General features: G+C 43.3%; 2 protein-coding genes across 6 annotated transcripts; one reads left to right on the top strand and one right to left on the bottom strand.

Annotated features, from left to right (window-relative positions):
* The first annotated feature begins 3,933 nt into the window (after positions 1 to 3,933).
* Positions 3,934 to 10,865, top strand: LOC112891810 (fimbrin-2-like). Its single transcript, XM_025958776.1, has 13 exons — positions 3,934 to 4,175; positions 4,280 to 4,803; positions 4,892 to 5,063; positions 5,863 to 5,901; positions 6,009 to 6,077; positions 6,176 to 6,292; positions 6,688 to 6,902; positions 7,904 to 8,059; positions 8,137 to 8,336; positions 8,820 to 8,980; positions 9,474 to 9,570; positions 9,938 to 10,029; positions 10,406 to 10,865. The coding sequence occupies exons 1-13, from the start codon at positions 4,089 to 4,091 to the stop codon at positions 10,577 to 10,579; spliced, it is 2,103 nt and encodes a 700-aa protein (XP_025814561.1). The 5' UTR covers positions 3,934 to 4,088; the 3' UTR covers positions 10,580 to 10,865.
* Positions 10,866 to 12,125: 1,260 nt separating this feature from the next.
* Positions 12,126 to 15,408, bottom strand: LOC112894621. Of its 5 annotated transcripts, none has more exons than XR_003229012.1 (5): positions 14,346 to 15,408; positions 14,110 to 14,259; positions 13,728 to 14,029; positions 12,241 to 12,352; positions 12,126 to 12,159 (listed from the first exon to the last, which is right to left on the bottom strand). XR_003229012.1 is itself a non-coding variant. In XM_025962386.1 (4 exons), exons 1-4 carry the CDS (start codon positions 14,425 to 14,427, stop codon positions 12,377 to 12,379), a joined length of 375 nt encoding a protein of 124 aa, XP_025818171.1. In that variant the 5' UTR covers positions 14,428 to 15,408; the 3' UTR covers positions 12,358 to 12,376. The 5 variants fall into 5 exon arrangements, 1 of the variants encoding a protein (XP_025818171.1); XR_003229014.1 differs by having other exon boundaries at positions 13,907 to 14,029; XR_003229013.1 differs by lacking the exon at positions 12,126 to 12,159 and having other exon boundaries at positions 12,352 to 12,396.
* Positions 15,409 to 21,630: the final 6,222 nt, after the last annotated feature.

The raw sequence follows: 21,630 nt of genomic DNA, 5'->3' as shown, positions 1-21,630 counted from the left end.
ATTGGTGCGCTGCGCATGCCGAGTGCTGGCAACAGATGGTGCAAAAGTGGTGCTCCAACGAGTGGGAGTAGTCGCACAACGCTTGCCGGGAGCGGCGTTTGATGATGCCTGGTGTACCACACCATCAAGGTAGCCGCAGCCTCCGCGGATACGCAGAAGCATGGGTACGCGAATTCATTTATTTAATCCAACACTCAATTATGCATGATTTTTAATTGTCTTGCTAGTTTTCTCGCAGTCGTCGTCACATGGTGGCCAGCCTTGCTCCCTCTTCAAGGCATTTGCTATGGCCCACAAGGGAAAGGCGACGTCCGATGTCAACTGCAACCCGGAGGACGGGCCCGAGGCATACATCAACGCGACCGCCCACAGCCGCCTCAGTGAGTACACATCGATGGCAAGGGAGGTCCATGGTCCAGATTATGATTCGACCACCGAGGACCTTGACGGTGAAGTCGTCATGAGGGTCGGAGGAGGTAAGAAGCATGGGCGGTACTGGACTGCCGACGGCGCAATCGACTCGTCCTCTACTCCTACTCTATCTCAGATTAGAGCAAGGAGCACCAGCGTGAGCCCAGCCATATGACCTCGGCAGGACACTTCACGGTACCGGATACAGGAATTCTAGGTTATTATTTCTTTATATGTCGTTTATTGATCATTATAGATCTTTTCTTTGCATTATTGTAATGCTGGGATGAAAATTTTGCAGGACCAGCCAGAAGAAGAGAGGAGGCTACGTGTGGACTTGGAGGCGAGGATGAGCGCCGAGCATGAGGCCTTGGAGACGAGGATGAGCGCCGAGCATGAGGCCGAGCGGCTGAGGATGAGGGAGATTCTTGCTTACATGCAGAGCCTTGGCGCCGTAACGGGTGTTGCTCCGCCAGCTTCATTGTTTTATCCACCTCGATCTCCACCTCTACCTCCTGATCCGTTTTCTACTCCTGTGAGTATGGATAAGTTTTAGTCATATATGATCGTCATTTTTCTTGTCTCACATGTAATCTCTTCTACTTTGTGCAGAATCAATCGGCGGCCTCAAATGACCCTCATGTATCTCCAAATCAAAGTAATTAGCCAACTTGGTGATGGTTTTCAAAATTAGTCAAATGATCCTTTGTTATGAACTTGTTGTAATCAGTGGTTTTGAGAACTGTTTGTGAACTTTGTGAATTTATCCGTTGAACTCTTGTAAAACTATTTTTCATTGCTTATTAATTTTATCATTAAACTCTTGTAAAACCTGTGGTCGATCAGCTTGTTTGATGCATCTGTGTGGCTATTGTAAACTTGTAAAACTGTGTGAGGCTTCGGGGAGAAAGAAAACAGGCGTTTCCAAAAAAAAACCTTTGCCGAGTGCCTCTGCTCCAGCTCTCGGCAAAGAGCATAAGATTTGCCGAGGGTCTCTGCTCTACCACTCGGCAAAGTGCATAAGATTTGCCGAGCGTCTCTACACATGCACTCGGCAAAGTGCATACACTTTGCCGAGTGCTGGACTAGGATACTCGGCAAAGAGTATAATCTTTGCCGAGTGTCCCTACACCAGCACTCGGCAAAGAGCATACATTTTGCCGAGTGCTTCTCTCAAGCACGTGGCAAATATCCGTCACCGTTTTTTTCCTCCGTCACATCTATTTTTTTTACCGAGAGCAGGATAAGGCGCTCGGCAAAGTCTTTGCTAAGTGCCCGACAAAAAACATTCGGCAAAGAGGCCTTTGCCGACACTTTCTTTGCCGTTTCCTCTTTGCCGAGTGTAACACTTGGCAAAATCTTTGCCGAGCGCTTATGTTATTTTGCCGAGTGTCTCAAACACTCGGCAAAGTAGGCTTCTCCCGTAGTGCGTGGCGTTTAATCATCATCACATTTCCTAATTAATGGTACTGCACCTCTATCCCCAGCACCTGACATGCGAAAAAATGTTGCACTCCCGATTATGGTGTATATATGTCTTGAAATAGCCATATGGATTTTAAACTACATATTTACTCAGATATCTACTTATTCTACTTATTTATAAGCAAATATTGGCAAAAATAATACGTTCTTTGAATATTTAAGATCCAACCGCGCGTGCATCTAGCCGCTCTAAATGGAGTCATGCTTTTATGCTTAGGAAAGGACGCGTTGCCAAGCAGATCCTGCAACCCATGTGGCAAAATAAAAGTGGACATTCTAAAGCTACTTGATCAGGATCGTCACCCATTTTTTTTGGAAAGATTTTGATACAGCTGTTTTTCTTTCTTCTAATGACTATGCCAACATTCAAATTGTGACTTCATTTCCACCTCCATAGAGTTTCCATCATACTCCCTTTGTTTTATTTACATGTCCTATTAAGTTTGTCCTAAATCAAATTTGATCAATTTTGACAAAATTTATAGAAAAAATATAAATATTTATAATACCAAATTTATTTTATTGAATCCACCATGAAATATACGTTGATAATGCATATGTTGGATAGAATAGTTGTTGCGGTATTTTTCTATAAATTTGATCAAAATTAGTTAACTTTAACTTATGACAAACCTAATACGATATGTAAATAAAAATGAGAGAGTAGCATATAGCCCTGTTTGGAAGATTCTCAAGCCGATTCTTGTAAAAATAATCGAACCAGACCCCCAAACGGCGGTTCAGCTTGCTTATACGGGAAGCAATTTTCCTACCAACAAGAACCACGTACGTGAAGAATCGGGCCAGCCCCTCCTAGGTAAACATCCCGCCAATTATGACTAATAGTTTATAAGATTGCCCTTAAAGTTGAGTGGAAATTACTAGCTCTCTACCGACATATAAAAGGAAAGATTTAGAATTCCTCTTCTCCTCCACCCCACGGCACACGCTCAACTTGGCGCCTCCACCAGTCCCCTGAGGCTCCTCCGCGCGACCTCAAGCTTGTCCCCGCCCCTCCTCCGCTTCTCCGTGCTAGTTATGTACAATTATTCTCTTAAAGAAAAAAATAAGGTACTTTAGCAACCAATAAAGATGGCTCATTTTTTAGTATTGGTTTGCAAGCAAGTGTTTACTCCTTGCATAACCATAACAAAGTAAATAAAATGCACATTTACTTTGGAAATAAGTGCTTTGCAATGTAGGATCCTATCAAATAAGATGCTCCATTTTCCAATATAGGATCAAACATATATCAGTCTACAAGCAAGTTTTTATTCCTTGAATAATTGTAGTGAATAAAAAAATAAAAAGTATGCATTGATTTTGGCATCAAGTGCATTTACTCGCGTATCTGTGATCCTAAACATGATATGATTATCACACCGATCTCGACGATACTCGTAGATCTCAACAATTTTGCCACGTTAAAATGATGGTTTTCTTTTGTTTTTGTTGTTTTCAGGTGGAACCGCATATCAAATTGTAGAGTAGCAATGAGGCAACATGCGGTTTGCATATGAAAAGAAATACGTAGTGAAGAATATATTTGTATTGGTACGGAGTATGCGCCGTATAAAGAAGAGGAGGCCATGGAGTATGTGGAGCAACAAGCCAGAGTGTAAAGCAAGTGAAACAATTGCAGTTCATTGATGATCTGCTGATCAGCAACAGATGGAGCACCAGCTGGATCAGGGGAGCTGGGGGCTGGGAACGCAGGCCGAACCAGCCCGCTTGCTCGTAAGTCGCCACCCGCGCGGCCGGGGACCGTACGATCCCGTCCCCCCTCTCCCTCCTTTCCCGAACGGCAACGGTCGGGACAGCCACCTGGTGCTCGTGCTGACTAGTCACTGCCAACCCATTGGCCCACCGGGCAGTGGCCCAGCGAGCGCGAGGCCGCACGGCCGCACCCGCAGGGGATTTGAATCGGTAACTGGGTACGCGAAAGGCAGGCTTTCCGTTACGACCCACCCAGCCTCATCATCCTCCCCATCCCCCTTCCCTCCCCCCTTCCTTTATTTTGAACCAGCGAACGGACGCTCCCGACCCGTCCCTCTCTCTCTCCTCTGAGCTGCCGCAAAGGGGAGCCCCATCCCCACACCACCCCCGCTCCCACTCCACACTGTCAAGAGAGGGAGGGCGAAGCGCCTCCGCGCCCACCTAACGCCGGTCGCCGATCGACCGCCGCCGCCGCGATGGGGTTCGACGGGCTGGTGGTGGTGTCCGACCCCTACCTGCAGCGCCGCTTCACGCAGGCCGACCTCCGCGCGCTCCAGGCCCAGGTATTATTTCCCTCCGTCACACCACCATCTCGTCGCCAGAGCCCGGTCTCCGACCGTCACCTCGGCGGCACCGCACTGATTTTGCGGGTTTTGGTGTCTGACAGTATGCGGCGCTGCGGGACGCGTCGCCCAGCGGGAGGTTGCGGATGCGGGACCTCCCCGCCGCCATCTCCAGCCTCCGCGGCGCCACCGTCTCGGCCAAGGCCGACGCCGAGAAGGAGAACAGCGCGCCAGAACCAGGCCCCGGCCCGGGCCTCACCGATGAGGAATGGGCCTCCGTGCTCAAGGCCGTCGCGCGCGCCGACGAGAGGCCGCACCAGGACGCCAGCTTCGAGCTCTTCCTCCGCGTCTACGCCGAGATGCAGCTTCACCTAAAAGCGGCCGGCGCCGGCGCGGGCGGGAAGAAGGCGGCCGGCATCATCGCCCGCTCCTCGTCCTCCTCCGCCGTCGCCTTCCTCACGGCGGCCACCACCACGCTGCTGCACACCATCAGCGAGTCCGAGAAGGCGTCCTACGTCGGCCACATCAACGCATACCTCGCTGAGGATCCGTTCCTCAAGAGCGCGCTCCCCATCGATCCGGCAACCGATCACATCTTCCACATCACCAAGGACGGCGTCCTCCTATGGTGCGTTTCTGATGCACTTTGTGTGTCGTTCCGATCCGGTGATCTTCACTGCAGTCTGATCCTCCTAGTTTTCGATGGTTCCATCCAGCAAGCTTATTAACCTGGCCGTACCGGGCACCATTGACGAGCGGGCCATCAACACCAAGAGGGTGCTCAATCTGTGGGAGAAGAACGAGAATCATACACTTTGCCTCAACTCCGCCAAGGCGATCGGTTGCACCGTCGTCAACATCGGCACACAGGACCTCGCCGAAGGGAGGGTAAGAATCTGAATCATCCCTTATTATTTCTATGTGGCCAGCGATCATCGTGTTGCACATTTATGAGCTATGGTATGAGATTCATCAGAGTAGAGCCGTCATGAATGTTCAGCTTCCTTCCTTTTTAGTTGTGTACTTGGGCTCTTTCAGAAGTTGATGTGAGGACACACTAGTGTGAAGTCCATGTGATGTGCGGGACCATAAAGCGTTACCTGTCGCCAGACTTTATGTTTTTTAGATTCATGTCCGTACCTCAGGCTTGCTGGTAGTTGACACTTGACCACCATAGCTCAATCATCTATATTAAGTTGGAGGGGTAACATATGGTCCCTTTGATGGTTCCTGTGGCTTTTTCTTATGCCAGTGATTACGAATTCAAAATCGTTGAAACTTGTGTCCATGGTAACATGAAAGAATCAATCAATCTGTATTCTGCCACTTGATAATCGGTCTGACATGAAAGGTTTAGGGTCCTTCAAACCACCATTGATTCTCCCACTAGTTGGTGCCAGCCACTTCATAATCGATTTGACACTAAAGGTTTAAGGTCCTTTAAGCCACCATTAGACTCTGCTGCAGGTTTCAGTAACAATTGACCTGTACCTTTCTGGTCTATTAATTTTCATTGTAAGCTATGATCTGTCTCTGCAGTGATGATTCACTTCATTTTACATCCTCTGAGATCAGATAACTCTGTCTGTAGAAGGCATTGCAGTTCTTACTGTTCTCTTTTTATATGTTAAAAAACTCACATAACTCTCTGTGATCTTATTGAATCTTTCTCTCTGTTTGCTTGTAGCCTCATCTTGTCCTGGGCTTAATTTCTCAAATAATCAAGGCAAGCTCTTCTCTTTTGTTATCATTTCCTTGATAATTTCTGTCCATAGGTGTTTGTTTGATGTAAAAAAACTGAATATGCTAACATTTTGTTACAATAATGGCCAGATACAACTGTTGGCGGATGTTAACCTGAAAAGCACACCTCAGTTGGTTGAATTGGTTGAGGACAGCAAGGTAGTGTTTAATTTCTCTTCATACTATGCTTGAAGACTAATTTGGTCTGTTGCATGGGAAAAATAACTCACTCACAAAGCTTTAATTGATTATTGCAGGAGATGGAGGAGCTTATGAGCTTGTCTCCTGAAAAGATTCTATTAAGGTGGATGAACTTTCAACTGAAGAAGGGAGGCTTCCAGAGAACAGTAACAAACTTTTCATCGGATATAAAAGTATGCACATTTGATTGACAGTCCAGTCCCGTCTTTTTCTTATTATCACAAAATATAATTGGCTCCTATGTCCTTGTCACTGTAGTTTAATTAGAAAACACCAATATTGCATGACTGTAGTCATTGTACATCTACTAGAAACCCCAGAATGAATTTCTACAATGCTGCAACATTTCCTAGTGTTATTCAACTTGTTCCAAAACACTGTGTCAATAACCATATTTACTGAACATATTTCCCCTGCTTGATGATATTTCCTGTTTCTTGAATTATGTGCTGTTATATTAAGAATGTTAAGCGATAGATGTGCACAAACCTGTATATCAGTTTTTCTAGTTTGAACCATAGTTCAGCATGAAGCTCTTTTCTTTACATTTGCAACCTGAAAAATGCAGGACAGTGAAGCGTATGCTTGTCTATTGAATGTCCTGGCACCTGAGTGCAGTGCAAAACCATCCGCAATGTCAGTAAAAGATCTGCTTCATAGAGCAAGATTAGTCCTTGAGCATGCAGATAGGATGGGCTGCAAAAGATACCTGACTCCAAAAGACATAGTTGATGGTTTACCAAATCTAAACCTTGCATTTGTGGCACATATTTTCCAGAAAAGGTACGCTTTCTTTTATATAAATTATCAAATAAGTCATCATGTTTTTTATTTTATAAGAGTCATCTTTGTACTGATGTTTTCACATAGGGACATTAAATATATGCGATGATGTCTAAAATCTGTGGTTAGCATGTGATACTTGCTACTACCCTAGCTATCATTCTGTAGTAATCATATGAAAATAATATTTTATCAAACCAGTTTTGTTTTCATAGCATTATTTTTTTCTTTTACCTTTTCATTCACTAATATAAGTAGTTGGGTATCTCCTAGGAAAATTACCAACTCTTAACATATTTTTATTCTGACTAGCAAATATGCCCGTGCGTTGCTACAGGAAGCCATATAAATATATTGATTAGCATATAAAATGTATATATTATACACCATATGTATTTTTCATAATAACACATAGTACGTGTCAGTTGAGGACTACGGTCTTTTTCTATTTTACTCACCAAATGCTAATTCTTAACGGTTTCGGATTCTTAACTCAACATGCGGTCACCCAGATTCCGATTGACGGACCAAGGAATCATTGCTTGCTTTAGTAACAGTAGAGATTTAAAAGCAATGACATTTTGCATAATTGACTTAAATTGAGTGTAATTCGTTCATAGATATGCCTCAAACTCTTCACACATATATATTATCTATAATTCTCTACAAGAAGTTAAATAGCATTCATAATTTCATATCTCAGCGACTAGGTACGGTGTCTTGTTGAGAAATCTTTAGGCCGGGAGTTAATATATCAACTGTATGAGAATATGTTGAAAAGATCACAATGCAACTTTTCCTGTTGCATTTCCATTTGATTGAACAGTGTGTGGGTTTGTAGAAAAAAGAAAGTTATGTTTCTTCATTTACTATATTTAGCAATGTTTGAATGGTCTTGGGGAGCCTGATTGTAAACAACTCGTGCTGACAGTGGAGCTGAAATCAGCAGTAAACTACTTTCATTTTCTAAATGGTTTATCTTTATTGTCCTTTTATTGCAGAAATGGGTTGTCCAAACAAATGAAACAAGTTTCCTTTGTGGATGGACTCTCTGATGATGCTCAAGTTTCCAGAGAAGAAAGGTCATTCCGGCTGTGGATCAACAGCCTTGGAATTTCCACTTACATCAACAATGTGTTTGAAGACCTTAGAAATGGGTAGGGCATATTTTCACCATCTTAATCTGTGATGATCAACCTGATTCTGTCTCTGATACTTTATCCTTGAATTGTAGATGGGTTCTCCTTGAGGTGATTGACAAGATTGCTCCTGGCTCAGTTAACTGGAAGATGGCAAATCGTCCGCCAATAAAACTACCATTCAAGAAAGTTGAAAACTGCAACCAAGTTTTGAAGATAGGAAAAGAATTAAAATTTTCCCTGGTGAATATTGCTGGAAATGATATTGTGCAAGGGAACAAGAAACTGATATTAGGTAAGTTACCAGTTACATAGATTATATCTCAGCAACATAGGGTCCTGTTAAAGAGTGATTATATTATTTTTGATTTTGCAATTAATTTGTAGGTGAATAAATGATCATAAACTGTGCCTGTACAAGTTTACTGTCAGTTTACAGTTGCACCCATTAAGATGCGCTCATTCAGTTACAACTGCTTCCACTGATCTGATGCTCATACCTTCAATGCATGGATGTCACATAAAGATAGGATTTCCAATATAACATTTTGTTGATCTTTCAACTTTTTAGAGCATGCGAAACTACAGAACTGTTTAATGATGATATTCACATTTGAAATTCTGCAATTCCTGTCCTTGGGAAGCATGAAATACAATGAATCTTTTGTTCAAGTTTTATATGGCATGCATCTGATTTAGTTAGTTCCCCATTGAACATATAGTCTTTCTCTTGCAACTTTTGATTGGACCATATAATGAAATGGTACATTTATCCCAGCTTTTCTATGGCAATTGATGCGGTACAACATTCTTCAACTGCTGAAGAATCTTAGATTTCACTCAAATGGAAAAGAGATCACAGATAATGACATATTGGCATGGGCCAATAAAAAAGTAAAAGATTCTGGAAAGCACCATTCTCGTATGGAAAGTTTCAAGGTACGTGCCATTCAATATATTTCCTAGTGTGCATTACTAATTATTAATAATTGCATCACTAGTAGCAGTTAAGTTGCTTAGTTGTCTATTCTTTAATATGCCATCATATTATAAGTTGTAGACAGTGAAATATGCAACTGTATAACTTGTGCGCTTATGTAAGTGGTCATAAGGTGGATAAACTTCCGGAACTATTTTGAAAAGCTTCAAATAATTGCATCACTAGTAGCAGTTAAGTTACTTAGTTGTTTATTTTTTGATATGTAATCATATTGTATGTTAGTAAGTTAGTTGCTGTTAGTTACGTTGCAATCCTATAATGCTGGCCTTGAAGGGCCAGTATTTATGTAGCTGATGTTACTATCAAGTCCAAGAAGGCGCAAAAACTGTAGAATGGCTTCATGCTGAACGTTTTAACTACAATTGTGTATTGTTTTTTTACTCAAAGGTGGTACTTATGGTTCATGCATCAAATTACATTTACTAATTACAGGATAGAAGCCTTTCAAGTGGCACCTTTTTTCTTGACTTACTAAGTGCTGTGGAGCCTCGAGTTGTGAACTGGAGCCTTGTGACGAAAGGAGAAAAAGGTTCATCTCTTTCGCTTATGCTTCTGCAATTTTTGGATCTCTATATGTTCTCATTAACCCAATGTGTCCCTTCATTTATTATGATATGGAATTAAGAATCTCGATCTCATGCAAAGTTAGCACACCCACATTGCTTAGGTTTCTACTTTTATCTTAATTATTACCTATTTATCGTACTCCTTGCACTCAGCTACTCTACTGGCATAGAAGCTATCTTTCATTGTCATTTTTACTAGTTTTCCTGGCAACAATGTTATGTCAAGTCACCAGATTGACTAGTACAAGTGTACGTCATGCATTTATTTTCTTGCAGTACATGTTTGTCAAAGCATGGTTCCTCAAAATTTTAATTTCTTTTTCCGTATAGATGAAGAGAAGCAAATGAACGCTTCATACATCATTTCGGTGGCTAGGAAGCTTGGTTGCTCCATTTTCTTGTTGCCAGAAGATATTTTGGAGGTAATAAATTTGATTGAGTAAACTTAATCTGCCATTTTCTTTTGTAATATCTTGGATGTTTCTCATGACTTATTGTTAGTAGCAGCAATTAGATTGGTGTGTTACTTACTGTAAAACATCCATTTGCATTCACTTGGGTTGGTGCATCTCTTACTCTAAAATATCCATCTGCTGCATTCACAACTACTCTAAATTTCATTTATTAATTCAGGCTGGTTAGTGTTATTACAATTCAGGCCAGTTATTAGTGTTATCCCAAATTCAGTTTATGGTGTTGTCCGAAAACAACTCAATTGATTGATAAAATATCCTAATTTCTCTTGTGATGTCAACTTGGTTACAATCTGCAATATTGTTAATGTTTAATTTCTCTCAGGTGAACCAGAAAATGATGCTAACTCTGACAGCAAGCATCATGTACTGGTATTTGAAAAGGCCAACATCACATTCATTGGACTCTGAAAACGGGAGTTCATGTGAGACAAGCTCCACCACAACTTCAGATGATTCTGCATCTGAATCATCATTCGATGACAACGCAGCTAGATAGAAGTGCAGGGATCATGAAGCGAAATGATCTAACTTGAAATACTCCTTGTCCCAGCGGTGTTGATTTTGTTCTTGATTCGTTGCTGTAATTTTAATAGCAAATGCATTCAAGACGGAGGGAAAGGGAAGCGATAAAAAGCTTAGAGTGTATTTGTGAGTTTTGTAGTGCGAAAATTTGATTGGTTGAAAGATGTGTAACATCCTGTAAATATTGACACAGGTAGCCTACATTTGTAAAATCATAGTGACAGTGGATTGCTAGAAATCCACAGTTTGGTTTTCTTGGGCATTTTTGCTTTGAAGGACAAGATACCGCCGGTACCAGTTTAGGCTAGAACAAGTTGTGAGTTATAGCGCATGATAAATCTGTCCTAATTAGGATGTTAATACATTTAATAATATGCTTATTTAAAAGACCAGGTTTATCCCCGTGCGTTGCTACGGGCGGCATAAAAAATTTAGCGCAATAAATAAAGTTTGGGGGAAAATGGTACTTCACCCCCCAAACTATAAAGCAAGTGGTTTTGGACAGTGGTTTTGCTACAGTGGCGTGGTTTTGTCTTTTTCCTTTTATTTATCTACAATGAGTATGAATTTTACTATAGTTCAAGCATACAATAATTTTCTCACAAAAAAATTTCACCACAATTATACCATAGAAGTTGCAGTTATAAATTATTCCAATTAATTATAGAAAATCATAGATTTAAAGCTACAACAAAAACTTTATACTAAAAATTACCATATTATATATTCATTGTATAGATCTACTCACGTAGAGTTCAACAAATTATTGTATGCTTGAACTATAGTAAAAATTCATACTCATTAGAAATAAATAAAAAAAGATAAAATCACGCCACTGTAGCAAACCCACTTGCGGGGCTTATTTGATCGGTTTTGGAAAGTTCAGAAGGTAGAATATCTGCCATAAATAGTTGGGGGCTAGACTTTTTCCAAATTTGAGCAACATGGTGTTCATCTTAGCAACTTGATGTTTTGACGCAAACTGAGATTTAGAAACATCAACTTTTACATAATAGTATAATACCCGTGCTAACGCTACGGTGACATTTGATAATGCAATCAAACAATCAAAAGAGTTAATGGCACGGCAAAGAACTTATTCTCTGAAGTCCTCCACAATCCTACAATGTTTACCGGAGAATCATTTATCTCCTCTCTCAATACTTAGTAGCCAGTACATGCTTTACACACAGTATCGAGCTTTTATTTCCTAAAGCTGGATTTTACAAAGTGAGTAAATGAAAAACCCTCCAAAACCTGACTAAGAAATATCAAATTCAGGATACACTTATGCAGGGTATAAAAGGAGCAAAAGGAAGTAAATATGTCCTTGCAAGTGACTCTAATGAACTGATGCCATCTCTCCGCTTAATAAGATGTAGAAGTCTGGTTCTCGGCCTATAGCAACCAATCCTTAATTAAAACTGCTTAATAGCGTAGAAGTTTGGTTCTCAGTCCCTTTAGCTCTCTCCTCCACTCCGATTGAGAAATGCAGCAAACCATAAAATAAAACAAATTAGACAATGCACCTTCTTTCAAAATCATATTCTACCACTACAAAATATAAACATAGCTTGTTGACATTTCATTTCGGTAATCTGCGGGGCCAAAATCTAAAGTCCAAGAGAAAAGTACCTTTTTCATATTATGGTCTGAAATGAGCTCTACTCAGCAACCAACTCTGAAGATAACCCATATATCTCAGATCCTGATTAATCTTTTAGTGGATAATAATAACGTTGATCACCTGAAAGCACCAATGCTATGAGCCTCATCCAGATATGTGTAAGCCTGTTTGACAGAATAAGTAAATGAATATGACCAACCTGTTGGAAAAAATAGGAGTTTCAGTTTTAAATTAATCCGAAGATAAATCATGACCATGACGAAAATTGCGTACAGAAAACGAATAGATCTAAACATGCTCATAATGTAATTTAAGATAAAATGTTGCAGCAGCAAGATTAACCCTAACCAGATCATACTAGGTATGAAAGATATAGTTAGAGACAGAAAACCGTAAGTTTCTTGTCCGACCGGAATAACCAGGCAAAGAAGACGACGGCGAGGATCAGCACCTCCGCGCGCTTGATGACGCCGAGTCGTGCCCCACTGACGAGGAGGTAGACGAGCTGTGGTGACGGGGACGTAGAGGACGGCGATGTGGAAGCGTTCGAGCAGTCGCGCAGAGCGCTTCCCAAAAACCTTATTCGCCCTCTCCCAGTGCAGGAACGCTGAGGACGAGGTTTCGGAGACCTGCTCTCTCGATTGCCGGTGCACGCCGACGAACGGGATGAAGTAGCGTACGCGGCGCCGCAGCAGGCAGGCTGAGGCGTATTGTGCATTGTAGGTTTTCTCTCTTGTTCCAATTCTGTGCCGGCACCCGCGCGTATTTACAAGGAGAACCGCTAGGGTTTTTGGCGTCCCAGAAACCTAGTCGGTTACGAGTCCCAAAAATTCCACGCGTGAAATCCGTAACGGATTCAAAATGGCAAGAGGAAGTCGCCGGAGAACAATTGGCTTTCAGCCGATTTCGGGACCTTTCACACGCGCGTTGCGTGCCCTTCGCACGAGACCGGAGAGCAGATCGGCTCTTTACCGGAGAGCCGATCACAGGGAGAGCCGATCGGCTCTTTACAGCTGTAGCAGAAAACAAATCTGCAAAAGAAAACTGATTTCCCGCAAGAGTTGGACCCGGATTTTGGCGGACCATTCGCGCGCACGTCGCGCGCCCTTCGCCGGAGCCCAGCGAGGCGAGCCGAGCGAGCGCGCGCGTGTTCTTCCTTCTTCCTCTCACTCACACTTGCAAAGCATGGAGAGCATCCAACTATTTAAATTAGGTTCCCTCCACCTCCACTGGCAAGGTGGGACTAACTTGTTGTCATGCACCTATGCACTAATGGACCTTTGAGATTTTATAGGAATTATTTGGATTTACATGGGCTAGGCCCAAATATTCCAACACAACCCACTTTCTTGATGAGCAGAAAATAATAATTTATTTGCCATATTTTGAATGAAAGTACAAGAAAAGCATTTTTTCAGATTAGAAGCAATGTAAATTGTCAAGGATACACATGTATTCAATATTGGTTTGAATTGATAAATGTTAGGAACTGTACCTAGACCTGATCATCTACGTCCTGAAATTATCACAAAAAAAAATATCCTAGTGCTCCTTTAGTTTAGTTAAGTAATCACTGGGTTGCTCAACGCATCACCCCTCTCAACACAATCTGCATCGAGCAATACGAAGACAAAGAGCGTGTCACTTCACCATCCTAAAAATACACAACAATACCTAGTAAATGGGAGGCCATGATATCATTGTCAAGATTATCAGGCTGGTACGAATCGTTCCTATAGAACCAATCACTATTTCCATCTTGTTCCTCATTTTCCTTGTTATATGCGGATCCGGCCTCTACAAAATATTTCCACACGATATAAGAACAATCACCATTTTTATTATGAGTATAACTCCAGAACTTGGCTAAGCATCACCATTTTTTCTTTGACAGGCTTTACGGCGCTTCTTATTTCGATCGTTCCTCTGCTGTAGAGACATTGCTCCGTACCGTGCTCTTTCCCTTTGTCGCTTACATTCCTTAGGATCGACGGTGTGTGATCGTGACTTGGATTGCAATTGTGCAGCTATGATGAAATTAGAAGAACATATAACCAGTGAAACCCATTGACTAATTCAAGGAATCCATCAAGACATGCGTATCAATAGTTACCTCCATTAGTGATGTTTGACAGGTATCCAACGGAGACTCTAGTTCCATCTACGATAGTCTGACAGAGCACATGAACCAACATGAAGAACAGTGAAAATTAGAATATTACAGAAACAACTCTTAAATGGCAGAGCTATACTATTACAGAAACAAAAGAAGCAAAGAAGGGTGAAAGAACAATCAAATATGAAAGTGAGCTAAAATAGGATGAAAGAAAAGGTCTAACAGAACTTGTTGAACTTGTCAGCTCAACAGCAATGTCATCAGTCATCACTGGTTAGGCCAATACCAATGGTAGGCTAAAGGAGCATGATCTGATCAGTAGTCAGTAGAGGAGCCATTTGGCCGTATCCACTTTGAGACCACTTAATTGACAGAATGTAGTCAGCATAATTTATTGAGAGTCTTGACAGCTTTCTTGTCAAAAATTTTCAGATTTAGTGTGCTCTAAATCACGAAAGGGTAGACATGCAGATGCTGGATGCAACACGTATGTTACCACGTCCTATAGTTGCCTAATCTTGGCTGATTCATGGATTTTTCTTACAATTCAGTCATATTTCAGCTGGCTTATAATTAGTTTTAACTTCAATGAAAAGGGACAAATATTTACATTCAAGACCAGCTGAACATTCTCATGGAACCAGGCTTGAGGTTAGACAAAATCCAATTTAGGCATACTACTACTCCAATATTCGGTTATCATTTTAGCTTTCTTGGTGGAAGACATTCTACTCCAATATTTGTTAGCTAACTTAAGCCTTGACACGTAGATTAGCTGCATGCATTAGTGGTCACGTTTCTGTTTCCTGCATGCGCGTGCGAGCTCCGGATTGTGGACACCGTGCACGCCGTGGCCAGGATAGCCCGCGCACGCCAGGGCTTGCGGGAAAGGAGCATCGTGCGAGCGTGGGGATGAACATGAAGTACCGCACGACGCGAGCCAATCTCGGGCGCTCTGTTAGTCCTTTATTTCCCAGCATGGTTCTCTTCTATAAATGAGAGAAGAAAAACCTGAAAACGCTGCAGCTTCATCGCAGCACAAAATCCACTTGTGTTCATGTCCAGTTCGCGTTGTGTTGAGTTCATCTCCGGTGTTCCGGCGTTCGTCAGGTCCAACAAGTGGTACCAGAGCTAGGACAGAGACATCCGGTGCGCAGACGTGGGCCGACATGCCTCGGCGACGGTCATCTTCTCCACCTTCACGCTCTAGCGGCCGCTTCACGGCGAGTACCGCGTAGTCAAGGAAGGAGGAGGCGGCGGATTTGTGAACTACCCCACGCTGACCAAGATGAACTATAACGACTGGGCATTGCTGATGAAGATCAAACTACAAGCGCGGAATCTCTGGTGCGCCGTCGAGTCCACCGGCGATGTCGACATGCAGCTGGATCGAATGGCACTCGATGCCATCTGCAACGCCATCCCGCCGGAGATGATCTCCACGATCGCGGTCAAGGCATCCGCGAAGGAGGCGTGGGAGAGCATCAAGGTCGAGCGCGCAACGACTGCGGTGCCAGTACGAGCAACTGGTGTTCCGGGACGGCGAGGGCATCGAGGATTTCGCTCTGCGTCTCACGGGCATCGTCAACCAGCTGGCCACTCTCGGCGATCTAGAGCCTGATATCAAGGTCGTCGAGAAGTACTTGCGCATCGCGCGTGGCAGGTATAAGCAACTAGTAATTTCCATGGAGACTTTGCTCGACATCTCCACACTCTCTGTTCAAGAGATCACCGGTTGTCTGGCAGCGTCGGAGGATGACGGTGAGCCGGCGTCAGCTTCTGGTGGCGGGAAACTGTACCTCACGGAGGAACAGTGGCTGGAGCGCTACAAGCAGAAGGAGCCGGAGGGCTCGCACGCCGGCGGCGGATCCGGTACTCGCAGCAAGGGACGCGATCCGAAGAACAAGGCGCGAGACTAATCGGCGAGTACCGCGTAGTCAAGAAAGGAGGAGGAGGCGGATCGGTGAACTACCCCACGCTGACCAAGACGAACTACAACGACTGGGCATTGCTGATGAAGATCAAACTGCAAGTGCGGAATCTCTGGTGCGCCGTCAAGTCCACCGGCGATGTCGACATGCAGCTGGATCGAATGGCACTCGATGCCATCTGCAGCGCCATCCCGCCGGAGATGATCTCCACGATCGCAGTCAAGGCATCCGCGAAGGAGGCGTGGGAGAGCATCAAGGTCATGCGGATCCGGTCCCTACTGCTCAAGTTAGGTCAGCCGATCGGGTGATGCCCGGCAGCTAGCATCCTGCCTTGCAAGCGGCGGGCGGCGGCGATGCAGCACAACATGCTGGTGGCAAGGGTTGTTGTCGCGGAGCTCTACCTGGCGGCGCTTGGGGAGGCTGGGCCCTCAAATCCTACAACCACTGCGCTTGGGGAGAAATTCTCCTTCGTTTATACATTAGCGTTCGAGCATAATACTTAGAGGTGGTAAACCGGATTGGCTTCTTTAACTAGCGCCTACCATTCTTCGTCACTTCATGCTGTCAGAGCTCATGAGAAAAAGAACATGATTTGATTCCCCATCCCAAGCGTGATCACTTTGACTTCACCATGGATGAGGTTTGTGATAACATTGCTCCTTTTCCTAGGTTTCTTTAGGGTTGTGGCATTGTTACAATCTGTTATCAAGCTTGAGTGTAACAGTTGCAAAGTGAATCTATACTAACAGAAGTACTACACATATACTAGTGAGTTTACTGGTTTTGCTCTATTTTGGTGGAATGATCTTTGCACTGCTCCTAGCAATGCCACGGCTATAACTCAGACTTGGAATGCTTTAAAACAACGTATGAAATCTTACTTTGTGCCTCCTTATTACCAACGTGATTTGCATTTGAAGTTGCAAACTTTAAATCAGGGTGACAAAGGAGTAGAGGAATATTATCAGGAGCTAATTATTAGTTTAGCATGTTGTAATATACATAAGGATGATCAGGATACTTGTGTTAGATTTTTTGGTGGTTTATATCATGATATATTGGATATTCTTGATTATAAAGAATGGAACAGGTCCAGTCAATTGTATCGCCTTGCTCTTAAAGCTGAAAGAGAAGTACAGGGATGACGACAATAATAGATTTTCAGATCCAACACTGGAAGAACTTTTCCGCAGTGTCCCGACCTTGACAATCCCAAGGCACCTGTTGTTAAGCCACCAGCGACACCTCCTGCTACTACACCAACTTCCGAGGTGAGTAATGTGTCTTCCGTGTAGTCCTAATAGCAGAAGAAGGTTATTCCTACTGGTGCTTCATCGAGCCGCTCCACCAACATCATGTGCCACCGCTGCAAGGGTATGGGACACGTCATGAAGGATTGCCCGAGTCACCGTGCATTTATTGCTACCAATGATGGAGGGTATGTAAGTGCTAGTGATAGTGAAAATGATTTGGTTCCTATTGCTAACCATGTTGCAGATTTGGATAGTGAAGGAGAGGCCATTGATCCTATGACTATTGGCGTGGATTACAAATCTATTCTTGTGCGGCATGTGTTGAGTACACAGGTTGAGCAAGAAGCTTAGCTTGACCACACATGCTCATTCCAAACCTTATCACCTCGAATGGCTCAATAATAGTTGTAAGGCAAAGGCAACTCGATTAGCAAGAATATACTTTTTCATTGGCTCATATCATGATTATGTTGATATTGATGTTGTACCTATGCAAGCATATTCGCTTTTATTAGGTCATCCATGGGAATATGATACTGATCCTTTACATCATGGTAGAACTAATACATATACTTTGATGCATAAGGGCAAGAAAATTTTTTACTTCCCTTAACACCTTCTGAAATTGTGAAACATGACAAAGAGCTTGCTGAAATTTCTAAGAATAATCATACTTTTGTAACACTCAGGTAATTAGCTTGGTCACACATTAGAGTTTTGGTATGCTTGTATGTTTAAAGTATGGCAAATGTGTATTTTATGTATGCAATATTATGGAAGAAGTAATATTTATGTAATTAATATTAACTAAAGGTCCTTTATGCAAAATGGGAGGAGATAGAGGGAAAAGTTTAAAGTAAGAGGGCTGTTTTGCAAAAAAATGATATCTGTGGTTAAATTGTAAAAACAGGTGAATTTACCCCTGGGTATACATGTAAAAGTATTTTTATCCATAGGATTTACATAAAATGTGAAATTATTACTGAGTCTATTTAATTTCCAAAATCATTGCTCAAATGCAGATAAACCTTAAAGAGAAGTTGTAGAGTTTGAAAAACCATGCACTTTTGCTTTTTGGACCATCTTCATTTGAGTACTGGTTTAAAAGTTGCAAGTCCTTTACAGTCAGGTCCCTGCTTTTCTCTGATTTCACAGATCAGTCCTCAGCTCAGTACTTTCCCCTTCTCCCTCCTGGCGTCTCTGTCCTTCCCTGCTCTGCTCCCCTGGTTCCTCTGCCGCCGGAGTAATGCGCCACCCCTGGTCACCGCCGGCCACCTCCTGCTCTCCCCGCCCACGCGTCACCCTCCTACCCCCTCACCGCTCTAGCCCTTTGCTGCTGGCGCCCCACCCGAGCGCCACATTCCCCACCGGCTGCCAGCACCGCACGCCGGATTTCCTGCCGCCGCCGCATTTCCCACCGGCTCGCCTTATCCCTTCCTCTCTTTTGCTCCGTAGTGCCAGCAACTCCAAGCCATTTTGTTTCCCTCGCCAATTCGCTCGACAAACCACTGTCCTCGGCCCGTTCCTTCCCTTTCTTCTTCCCTGCGTTACCGGAGCCGCCCGCATTCCTCACCGGCATACACCGCAAACATTCCACCTCGCCCAAATCCCGCTGACCCAGAGTCTCCCCACCTCCTCCCCTTGCTCCACGTCGTGATCCAAACCAGCCCCGACCCCTCCTCCCGCCGGATTTGCTCCACCCCGAGCCGCCCCTCCATTGGCGCCGCCGAGCTCGGCTCCACCGTCGACAGGCCATCTCGCCATCTCCCCGACCGAACCACGTATGGAAATCGCTTCCCCATGCTTCAGTGATGCTCGTGCGTGCATTACTTCTCCGTGTTCGCCGGCCGTTCACCGGGAACGGCGTTGCGCCGCCACGGCCGCCGCCCCTTCTCGCCGTCGACCGGATTTCCTTTCTGTCAGTTGAACCCCGTCTTGCCCAACGTGTTCTTCTCCTTCTCCTGGTCGTGCTTGACCGGCCCTTCGCCGCCGGCGATCACGCCGCCGGTGGGAACGCACCGGAGGCCGAGCCTCCAGCCGTGTCGAGGCCGGGCAAGGGCCTGTTCGTAAGAAGAAAACATCTTTTAGGGACCCCAGTGCAAAATGTTCAAACTCCCCCTAGTGTGTCTAGTATTTCATGTGTGAATGTTTGCTGCCTTGTAAAATTCATAACAATTCACAGAAAAATCCAAAAATAGCAAAACTAGTTTTGTTAGAAATTAGATTTCAAACTCTATGACTTTTGTTAATAGAGTTTAGTTTGAAATAAAATATTTCTACCTGTATTTTAAATCTAAGTTTAAGGGGTAATGAACACTTAACCTTGTTATTTCATGTTTGGTTACTTATGAAATTTGGCATGAATGTTCTATGAACTCTAAATAACTTTGTGAAAGTTACAAACTTAACTTTGATTTAAACTTAACCTCTTTTATTTTGGAACTTTCAAATTTGAAATAAACCTAATGTATAGCCTTCCTTAATTGGAACATTTTATCATTCACTAATGTAATATTTATAATGTTTAATATCTAAACAAATTTCTATAATCTTTTATTTAAAAGTTTTTAATTCAAATTTTGGTTCATTTCAAATTTAATTTAAATATTTTAGTTCTTATTACAATAAACTCTACCATATCTTTATAAATAGTGTTTTAAATCTAAAACCTCTTTATTTTATGCATGTTTGTGTGCTAATTGGATGAGTGATAATGTTTGAAATGTGAATTTCTAAATTTAAATTTCACCTTATTTAATTTATTGCATCTCATATAGAGTCAACGACACTCGACGACGGGGACTACGAACTGGTCTTAGGACAAGACCAAGGCTTTCCAGAAGATCCAGCACAAGTCGTCGAAGGATTAACTGAAGCCCTGAACACAATTTCGGAAACCTCTGACTCTCCTGCCCCCACCCCTACTTCAGAAGGCAAGCCCCGGACATATCCCATTACTTTATCTACACTGCAATCTATGCTTATTTATATTATATCTTGCATTAAGTCTAGGAGTTGAAGTGAAACCCTAGATGCATGAATCCTAGGAATCCAATGTAATGCTTCCGAGTCCTTATCGGATAGTTGCTCCGCTAATAGGACCGGTAGAAGTCGAGTGATTTCCTGTCACTCGCGCGATATAGGAGTTGCATGTTTACATTCCTGCAACCACTATAAGGATGACGGACAGGGTCATGTGTTGTATCATGACCTGGAAGTTTACCCTGTCTGTTTTGATAAAAGCTTTAAGGTCGAAATGTGTGGTAGTGGTGGCTAAGTTTTTGAAAGTACTAGCCATATGCCGCGAAATATGGTAAGCGGTAAGCCTAGTAACCAATCGGCCCGGCAAGTGGACATACCTCCCACCACTCGATTTTATGTTATGTGTACACGCACCGACGTGCGGGAGTACGTTCTGCAAGGCAGACAGGAATACGGGTTTTGTAGTCGCGCTACAGACGTATGTCCTGTACACATTGGGTGTGCGTACGGTCCTGCAGTCGCTTGTGGTGGACCTGATCCACGACCCGGAATGAAAGGCAAACGGTTGCTTCGGAACGATCGTTGGATCTTCCAAGCGTGTGTGTTAGGTTTACCTTGCAAGGTTAAATTCGATTCGAACCGTCCGCCTCTCACGAGGATTGAGATTGCTTATCCCTTCTGCCACATTGAGTAAGAAGTGGAACTAATGATGGATAATCTTGATGAATGATAATCACTATCTTGCTTGCTTAGTGTAGGTGCTAATCTAGAATAAATACTCAACTAGAAAATGAAAGCTAAAACTGGAAAATAGTTCATACTCTTTGTTACTTTTCAGCTGAAAATAAAACCAGAGCCTTTGCAATGCCTTCATAAGTCTAGTTATGGGCTAAGTATACCCAGCCCCGGGTAAGCCTTGCTGAGTATTAGAATACTCAGCATTGCCAATATTTGTTTCAGGTATAACCTTCGAAAATCCCACGGACAACCTTATGTGGCCAACGTCCGTTCCTTTTGGCTGGTCCGTGGAGTGGGACCCGTCCCCGGCCGGCATTGACCCTCCGGAGTGACACCAGGACTTGGGCTAAGCTTGGTGTCCGTCTTCGCGACGTGTGT

This window comes from Panicum hallii, chromosome 5 (assembly GCF_002211085.1).
Source record: "Panicum hallii strain FIL2 chromosome 5, PHallii_v3.1, whole genome shotgun sequence".
NCBI classification, from domain to species: Eukaryota; Viridiplantae; Streptophyta; class Magnoliopsida; order Poales; family Poaceae; genus Panicum; species Panicum hallii.
The sequence above is the reverse complement of the archived record's forward strand: the minus strand, read 5'-3'. Positions and strand labels throughout refer to the sequence as shown.